The 10121-nt window shown below is 35.0% G+C and overlaps 1 protein-coding gene across 1 annotated transcript in view; it reads left to right on the top strand.

The window, feature by feature from the left end:
* Positions 1 to 728: 728 nt before the first annotated feature.
* LOC101888087 (uncharacterized) overlaps positions 729 to 10121 on the top strand; it is a 98845-nt gene continuing 89452 nt past the window's right edge. Inside the window, exons 1-2 of the mRNA XM_059131940.1 lie at positions 729 to 844; positions 909 to 994. Coding sequence (XP_058987923.1) covers positions 785 to 844; positions 909 to 994 — 146 coding nt within the window. The 5' untranslated portion in view covers positions 729 to 784. The remainder of the gene's footprint in view (positions 845 to 908; positions 995 to 10121) is intronic.

Below are 10121 nucleotides of genomic sequence, written 5' to 3'. Positions count from 1 at the left end.
AGTAGTTTCAAATTACGTCTTTAGAGTTCGTAATGGGAACTACAGTCTGTGACAGAAAATTGTCTATGCAGGTCCAGGTCTTCCTATAGACCCCATATATCAGTATCTCCCTATATTCGGTATTTTGACGATTTTAGGTACAATACTCACCGAATTGTTTGACATATCGTATTGGAGCTTCGTAATGGATGCTACAGCCAGTGACAGAAAATTGTCCATGCAAGTCCAGGTCTTCGTAAAGCTCCGATATAACGGTACCTCCCTATATACGGTATTTTTATGATTTCAGCCACATTATTCAATGTTTATTTCAAGTTTCGGATATATTCGGCATTTTTAAGATTTTAACAGAATTTTTAACGGATTTAATTTTTTGAAAATTTCCTAATTCGTTCCAAATGGTGGAGGGGATTCAAAGTTCGGCCCGTCGAACTTACTGCTTTTGAACTTGTTTTATTTAATTTCATTAGGAGTTGTGCTGATTTTGCAACCCCAATAAATTCAAAATTTATCACAAATTTGTAAAAAAAATTGAATTGAAAAACCCATTTTTTTTCTATCGCCAGAATTCCAAACGAAAGGAGAAATACTTTTACAAAATCAGGCTGTAAGTTATCCATGCAAAAGTCTTCAGTTTACTCTTATTTACATTTTTATTTCAAAACTGTCATAATATTCAGAAGCACATTTTCAAAATAATTTATTTTCCAAATACTTCTCTATTATATTGAAAACAATAAATCATTATATTGGCAACAATAAATCGCATCAAAAGTCGCAAATTATGGCGCGCTTAGTTTTCTCAGAGAAGAGTCCCAGCGTAAATGTATCGAAGCGTTACCGGGTGAGTCGAAAATAAAGGAACGCAATCAATTTTTCCCACAATTTTATTTGTTTCTTTTGTTTAGGTGCGAAAAAGTAAGGGTTGGCGTAATGTCAGTCTGCTATTAGAACCCCCCTCACGAAAATGGGAGGATCCGGATGTTTTGGTTGCGTGAGTATTGTGAATTGTTTTCATTTTTATGTGTCGATGTGTTTGTGTCGTCAATACTCAAAAAGTGTTTTGTGAGAATTTTTATTGAAATTGGCGGTAATGTCATCATTAGGAATACATTATCTCTTTTATTGAAGCTAAAAAACAAAAAGCTGCATGCGACAGAGTGTCATTTTAACGTGACGAAAAAAACTATTTTAATGGTAAATCCATTCTGCATTAAAGATACATTAGATATTTTAACAGTAGCGTTCCTATAGGTGACATGATATAACGTCTAACGGTCATGGAGCCAGAAATAGTTGTTCGTTTTTCTAACTATCCAAACAACGGCCAAAAGGCCAAGCTTAAAGTGTACAAAAGGCGCAAAAAGCCCATTAGATATTTTGGTCTGCTTGAACAGTTAGGTTTAAAGATAAATAATAGGAAAAGAGACATTTAAACACGTTGCTGATATTGATTCAACCCCCAGAATTCAGGGACATACGGGAGCATATGGGAAGCAGGACACCTGCCGATTTTTTTCTAGTTTTTTATTATTTCGGTAAATTTTTATAGATATGTTTTGATTTTGACAGTAGGGCACACCCGAAATGGTTTTGAAATATATTTCTGTGCGAGGGTAAAGATTGACGCCCAGCTAAATAAGTTCAAACCTTTTTAAAGGATGTATATTTGCATAAATGTGAGCCTTAATATAATAAGGCTTTTGTATGGGCCCCATATAACGGCTTCACCCAAGTTATGGTTTTTTGAAGAGTTTAACTCCATTATCCAAATGACCTTACTTTATTATACCCTACATAGTGGTAAGGGTATTATGTCTTTATGCATTTTTGGGTGATTTATGCATGTCAGTCCGTCTGCCCATCCGTCAGTCTGTCCATGTATTTTTGTGAAGAAAATGCAGGTCGCATTTATTTTTTCATCGAGATCAAACTTTGCAAACAATATTTGTCAAGGACGAACCCTATTGAAATTGGTGAGAATCGGTTCAAATTTAAATTTGGTGAAAATCGGTTCAGATATAGCTATAGCTCCCATATATATGTTTCATACGATTTGGGGTTTAAAGTCGCGTAATATGCACTCCACAAGAATGATATTTTGTACAATATAACTTATAGAGCTCAAAAATGCCTCTGTCAGATCGTATCGAGATCTGATCAGACTTGGATATAACTCCCAGATACAGCTCTGAAATAAGTGTTTCAAAATTTGTCAAGATCATTGCAGATTTCAGGTTCATTGTGCACGCAATGGCTTATCAGCCCAAATGTACTGAATTTTGTCAAATCCGACTGAATGCAGCCTAGAAACAAGTACTTCAAATTTTGGTGAAAATAGGTTCAGATCTATATATACTTCCCATATATGTTTTATCCGTTTTTTCATATTTAAACGATTTTTTCCTTTTGGTCCAAAAAATATATTTTAATATAATTATGTTCTATAGAGCAATATTATTTGATATTAGAGGTACAAGAGCCTCCATCAATTTTTTTGAAAATCGATTCAGAGTTGGATATAGTTCCCAAATTGTGACTACTCTAAAACCATGATACGTATTCAAATAAGGTTAATAGTTGGTATGATCTACTTCATATAAATTCCCAATTTAAACTGTCTTTGTCGCCAGACCTTTACTAAATACGCATAGTGGTGTAGGGTATCATATAGTCGTCCCCGCCCAACTTTTGACCTTTCCTTACGGGTTATCACTGTAACACATCCTCAGAATGGTCTATAAATTATCTATGAATCGACTTATAAGCGTACATTGAAAACTTTAAGATAGTTCATTGTACACTTTCTCCATTTTATGGTCATAAGCAGAATCAGCGTATTTTTTAGACCTGTCCGTCCATCAGTCTGTCCCTCAGTTTTAATCGCGCTAGATTCCAAATGAGTTAAGATAGGAAGCTAAAATTTATATGTGCTAAATTTTAGCTTCCTCTTCTCTCGGCAGGCAGGTCAAGTTCGAAGATGGACCATATGGGTGAACGATATAGTATAGCCCCCACAAAATTGGAAGAGAATTGCCTGAATAGGTGAATATAAGTATAGCACCCATATAATTGTACTCCCAGATATTCGGTATTTTAATGATTTTAGCGACATAAATAACCGGAATCGTTTGAAATTTCGTATATTCGAACTTACCTGTTTATACCCTACACCACAAGGTGGTCAGGGTATTATGTCTTTGTGCATTTGTTTGTAACAACCAAAAGGAAACGAGATAGACCCATAGTTCCTTTTGATGATCTGCAAAGAATCACATTATGAGTCGATTTATGCATGTCCGTCTGTCCATGTATTTTTGTAAACAAAGTACAGTTCGCATTTATTGCCCTATCCAGATGAAATTTTGCACAAATCATTTGTTTGGCCCAAGGACGAACCCTATTGGAATTGGAGATAATCGGTCAAAATTTAGATATAGCTCCCATATATATCTTCGTCCGATTTACCTTTTATTGTGCACCAAACGTCTAATATTTGCCCAAATTGGATGAAATTTGGCACTTATGTAGAAGCTAGTATGTCAAATTTGGTAAAGATCGGTTCAGATATAGCTATAGCTCCCATATATACTGTTCATTCGATTTGTCATATTTGTCCTCCGCAGCCGTAATATGCACTCCGTAACAACGATATTCAGGGAAATATATCAAATACAGCTCAGAAATATCTTTGCCAAATTTTGTCGAGATCGGTTCCGATTTGGATGTAGCTCTCATATATATTTTTATCCGATTTCAAATTAAATGTGCACCAAATGGGCAATACAAGTCCGAATTTAAAAGATACAAATGCTTCGACATATTTAGTCCTTTGAACTTTAAATTATAATTATAATCATTGCGTGTATGATTGAATTCTCCCATAAAAACTTTTAATTGTTATGCGCATTTAGCAAAGTGGTGTAGGGTATCATAAAGTTGCCCCGCCCGACTTTAAGACTTTCTTTACTGGCTTTTTTTAACTTCTTATATTTCAGCATATTCTGTAACTTTCATCGATTGAAAAAATATTAAAATTTCTTTTATTGTTGTAACAAAAGCTAAATAAAGAAATGAATGTTTTTGTAATAAATGAATTATGGGTAAATTTGTTAAAAGTTAAAGAATAGGCCTACTGGGGAATGGCTTCCAGCTAAGAATGCAGTAATTTCAAAAATTTTTACCAAGCTCTTCCCGAACCAAAAGATATTTCTTAAATGCGTAATACGCTTTTAATGACGATTATTTTTGGTATGATTTAATCCACAAAAATTCGCATTATAAATGTAGCTTTGCTAAATATGCATACTTGTGTAGGCTATCATATAGTCGGCCCTATCTGACTTTTGTCCTTTTCTAGCTACTTAAATTTTTTAATGGTCCGATCTGATATTTTTTATGGCTAGATTATGTCAACAGTAACGGAATGCATCCACGTGATTTCAGGAGTTCCTTTATTCATTCATTCCTTTTCATATTTTTATTATACCCTCCACCTTGGAAAGGAGGGTATATTAACTTTGTCATTCCGTTTGTAACATCCTTAAATATTCGTCTTAGACCCCATAAAGTATATATATTCATAATCAGCATAAAATTCTAAGTCGATTTAACGATGTCCGTCTGTCTGTCCGTCTGTCTGTCTGTTGAAATCACGATACAGCCCACATTATTTGACGTAGAGGGCCAAAATTTAGCAGAGCTATTTGCATTGTGTCTAGGATGGTTGGTATTGAAAATGAGATATATCGGTCCACGTTCTGGTATAGTCCCTATATAACGGTACCTCCCGATATTCGGTATTTTGATGGTTTTTGCCACATTTGTTCACTGATTTGTCTAAAAATTGGTATTTGTGGGTCATAATGGGTCCCTGAGCGTGTGGGTCCACGTTTTGGTAAAGCATGTGTAGGTCCACGTTTTGGTAAAGCCCCCTTATAACGGTACCTCCCGATATTCGGTAATTGGATGATTTTTGCCACATTTTTTCACAGATTTGTCTAAAAATTGGTATTTGTGGTTCGTGTGGCAAAACATTGTAATTATAGGTCCACCTTTTGGTGTAGCCCCCATATAACGGTACCTCCCGATATTCGGATTTTTAATGTTTTTTGCCACATTTCTTCTAATGTTTCTTTTACCCTAAGGTGGAGGGTATTAAAAGTTTGGCCGGCCGAAATTAATGTTTTTTTACTTGTTTTTTACCAAAGTTTGTATCTAATACTCTGGACTGTGGAATTGCAGTATTAATGGTCATTGCAAATGATCAGACAAAACATTTCTCAAATTCAATTAATTTAAATAAGAACAACAATCTCTTAATAACATTCTACAAAGGGTAGGCTGCACCTGGTAGGTGTTTGTTATATGGAAAATTGCAAGTTGTGCATACATTTATTATAGAGTTTATAATCATTTGCTTTTCACTTTTATGAAACAATAAATATAAATTAAGAATAACAACAATATCAATGGTAGCCAATTTAAATATGTTTGCCGCCAATGCCGAAGGTGTTTTGGTTCCTCGAGCACTGTGTTCTTGTCGGCAATTAGTATCTGAGACACACCCTTTTATTTTATTGCCCAGGCAAAAATACGTATCGACCAACCAACTAACCAACCGACAGACAACCATTGGCCACAATGTGCAAATTGGTTTTAGATAAAGAAAAAATCTAATTGCAATTATAAATCAAAAGTATTTTGTTTGGTGTAGCTGCTATTGTTGCTTTGTACGCCATCAGCAACAACTTTTTAATTTTTAATTTTATCTTTATAACAGTAAGTAATATTTATGGTTTTTTGTGCATAAACATTCTATAATAAATTATATAGGTGGAATTAATTGATGCAAATTTAATAATGAATTGCATCAGTGCAGATTGTTTTTCATGGCTTTTCCGGTAGCTTAACTGAAATGGCGGGTTAACAAGGCGTTATTTTCCACCTGGGGGCAAATCTTGTACACCCTTCAGATATAATTAAACCAGTTAAGTCGGGCGGGGCCGAGTTTATGATACCCTACACCACTTTGCTAATTTAGAAGATTAAAAGTGTTTATGGGGGAATTCAATCATACGCGCTATGATTATATTTATAATTTAAAGTTCAAAAGACTAAATATGCCGAAGCATTTGTATCTTTTAAATTCGGACTTGTATAGGCCCATGGGAGCTATATCCAAATCAGAACCGATCTTGATAAAATTTGGCAAAGATATTTCTGAGCTTTATTACATATATTTCCTTGAATATCGTTGTTACGGAGTGCATATTACGGCTGTGGCTAACAAATATAACAAATCGGATGAACAATATATATGGGAGCTATAGCTATATATGAACCGATCTTCACCAAATTTGACATACTAGCTTCTAGACTCAATTCGGCCGTAAGTGCCAAATTTCATCCCATTTGGGCAAATATTATACGTTTGGAGCACAATAAAATGTAAATCGGACGAAATTATATATGGGAGCAATATCCAAATCTGAACCGATCTGGATAAAATTTAGCAAAGGTATTTCTGAGTTGTATTTGATATATTTCCCCAAATATTGTTGTTAAAGAGTGCATATTACAGCTGCTTAGGACTAAAATAACAAATCGGATGAACAATATATATTGGAGCTATAGCAATATCTGAACCGATTTCGATGAGATTTCGCGTACTTATTTTCAGGTCTAATTTGGTTGTATGTGAAAAATTCCATACTATTCGGGTTGATATTACACGTTTGGTGCACAATAAAATGTAAATCGGACGAAGATATATATGGGAGCTATATCTAATTTTTTACCGATTATCTCCAATTTCGATAGGGCTCGTCCTTGGGCCAAACAAATTATTTGTGCAAAATTTCATCGGAATCGGGTAATAAATGCGCACTGTACGGAAGATGGACGGAGGGGCGGACGGACAGATAGACGGACGGACATGCATAAATCGACTCAGAATATGATTCTATGCAGTTTATCAAAAGGAATTATGGATCTATCTCGTTTCCTTTTGCCTGTTACAAACAAATGCACAAAGATATAATACCCTGACCACCTGGTGGTGTAGGGTATAAATATAGGAATTTGAAATGTGTTATATGTTTAATACTAGTTGGGTCTCACAAATTTTTGTAACCAGCGACATTTTTTAAATCCTCTACCAGGTTATGGAGGGTGTATTTACTTTGTTTGTAGCATCCGACAATATTCGTTAGAGTCTCCCTAAGGTACATATATCGATTTAACATTGTCCATACGTCTGTCCGTCGCTCTTTTAAAATCAATATAGAAAAAAGTAAAATTTGCATGATAACTTAATGGAAATTGACATTTTTGGTAACGGTCTACATTTAGGTGTAGCCTTCAAATAAATTTATTTCGAAGGTTTCGGTCCGAATTTCCAACAAATCACAGGGTCCTCAGTGAATAAGTTTATTCCCTCCAAAAAGAATTCATAGTAGAATCTCATATAAGAGCACCTTCTAATATTTGGCACACTTTAGGGATTTAAAACTTAGAAGGGTAATAAAATTCGATCCGACAAACTTAACGTCATTTTTATACCCTACACCACATATTGGTCAGGGAATTACGTATTTATGCATTCGTGTGTAATATGGAGAAAGATACGAGATAGACCCATAGTTTCTTTTGCGGATCCTCATAGAATTACTTTCTGAGTCGATTTATGCACGTCAGTCCGTCTAGCCGTGGGTCCGTCTATCCGTCTGAATATATTTTTGTTATCAAAATTTTCCAAACTACATTTGTTTGGCCCAAGGACGAACCATATTGAAATTGACTATAATCGATGTAAATTTAGATATAGGTCCCATATATATTTATTCTCGACCGATTTATGCTTTATTGTGCACCATGTGCAGATGGTTAATATCAAACCAAATGGAGTGAATTCTGGCACTTGGGACCAAATTCAGTCTAGACGTGAGCACTTTACATTTGTTGAAAATAGGTTCAGATATAGCTATAGCTCCCATACACATATTTCATTCGATTTGCCGTTTAAATCCCTCACCTTCATAATATGCAATCTACAACAATTATATTTGGTACCAGATATCTTATAGAAGTCAGAAATAACTCTGCTAAATTTTATGGACATAGGTTCGGATTGGTATGTAGCTTCCATATATATCTTCGTCCGATTTTAATTTTTTTTTTGTTCACCAAAATTTAGGCTAGACACAAGTATATCAATTTAGGCTAGACACAAGTATATCAAATTTAATGATTATCGGATCATGTTTCATCCGAAATCAATTCACAGTAAGATATACGTTTCACTCTAAACTGCTGTAAAGCCATAATATGCATTCAAAAACTACAATTGTTAGTACGATCTACTCATCATAAATTCTCTATATAAACGTTTATTTATATTGCGGATAACTCTCCCATATAAATCTTCAACCGATTTCGGGTTAATTGTGCCCCAAATGGTCAATATCTTTCCAAATGTCCAGCATTTTAGCACATCCAACCGAATTCAGTCTAGAAGCAACTACAACAAATTTGGAGAAAATCGGTTTAGATATAGCTATAGCTATATATATGTTTCGTCCGATTTACGGTTTTAAGTCCCTCACATGCGTAATATGCATTCCACAACAATGATATTTCATTCCGTCATCATATACTGCTCGAAAATACGTATGCCAAATTGTACCGAAATCGGTTCAGATTAGGATATAGCTCCAATATATATTTTATCGATATCATGTTTATTGTTCACCAAATGGCCAATATCAGCCCAAATTGACTAACTTCTGGCAATTACTACTGAATACTTCCTAGAAACTATTACTAAAAATGACCTGATTTTGGCAATGAATAGTGGTGTATCATATAATCGGCCCCGCTCGACATTTCCTTACCGGTTGTATATAGGTTGCATACACATATGTTTTGAATAAATTCAACTTAACAAGTAAGCAAAGGCAACAGTCGTGCGGGGCCGACCATGTGATATCCTACTACAATATGTCAGAAGCCCTCTTATGTCCAAATCCATTTTGGAAAATTTCGCTTTTGAAATTATGTCATGGAACACTGCCCTTACCCTTACCTTACCCTTAGCATTTTGACCAGGTTTATTGCCCAATATTTACGCACTCCGTCATAATGTTCGTTGTTGTGGTCCATTTTACAGATAAATATAGCCCAATGGTCATCCAAAATGCCAGAATTCTTTCCTATCCTTAACGCTCTTCTCAGACGTGTCGATTGGCTTCAATTGTGTGATAAAGAAAATTTTTCTATTTTTGGTTCATTTGTGTAAATTGGGATTAATTAAAAGACCAAACGTCTTTTCCGTTTGAGCGTTTGTAAGACACTGAATTTATTTATTAAAAACATTTCTTAAGAACTAGTTGTGATAATATGACTTAACCTAAATTATAACTAAGTGTAAATGAAAGAGAGAGAGAGAGAGATAGATACCAACCGTACACATGCATATGCACCATGCCACCATAAACCTTAGGGGGAGGTCATACACACGCATAGCTATCTCACATGTGGCAAGCAAACATGCTGCACTTGCTTATCAGTCTGAGTAAAGATTACATCCCATAATCTAACTCCACCATAACACATGCAGCAATTGAAAATTCTGTATTATTTATTTCTCACTCGAAGGTCTGCTCACCACATTTTCTTATCTTATTTCATGTGGACAGTATTAAGAAGATCCCAATTTAACAAATCCCTCTCATCTACACTAGGTAGCCCCGCTATTCTCTTTTATTATAAAAACATGTTCACTTATCCGTGAACATTCTTGGCAGGGGAAAAATATATATAAAATATAAAAATTACAAATTTGAACAATAAAATAGATCTAATAGAAGTGACATTTTAAGAGAAAAGAAGTTAAGTTATAGCACCCAAGTAACTCCTCCATCTATCCAGCCTGTCTCTCTTAAAGGTTCCACCTCCCTTGTCTGCCGGCTTCAATTTCCAGGCTGAATCCATTTTATCTGTCGTCTTCTTTTTGTAGCCAAAGTTCTCATCCTTCTCTGGAAGCGCCATCTCACCGACCTTGGACAGTTTATCGTTCCAGCGTTCATAATTTTCTGTCACTTCGGCTTGTATTTTATTCG

This window comes from Musca domestica, unplaced genomic scaffold (genome assembly GCF_030504385.1).
Source record: "Musca domestica strain aabys unplaced genomic scaffold, Musca_domestica.polishedcontigs.V.1.1 11, whole genome shotgun sequence".
Taxonomy (NCBI): domain Eukaryota; kingdom Metazoa; phylum Arthropoda; class Insecta; order Diptera; family Muscidae; genus Musca; species Musca domestica.
The sequence above is the reverse complement of the archived record's forward strand: the minus strand, read 5'-3'. Positions and strand labels throughout refer to the sequence as shown.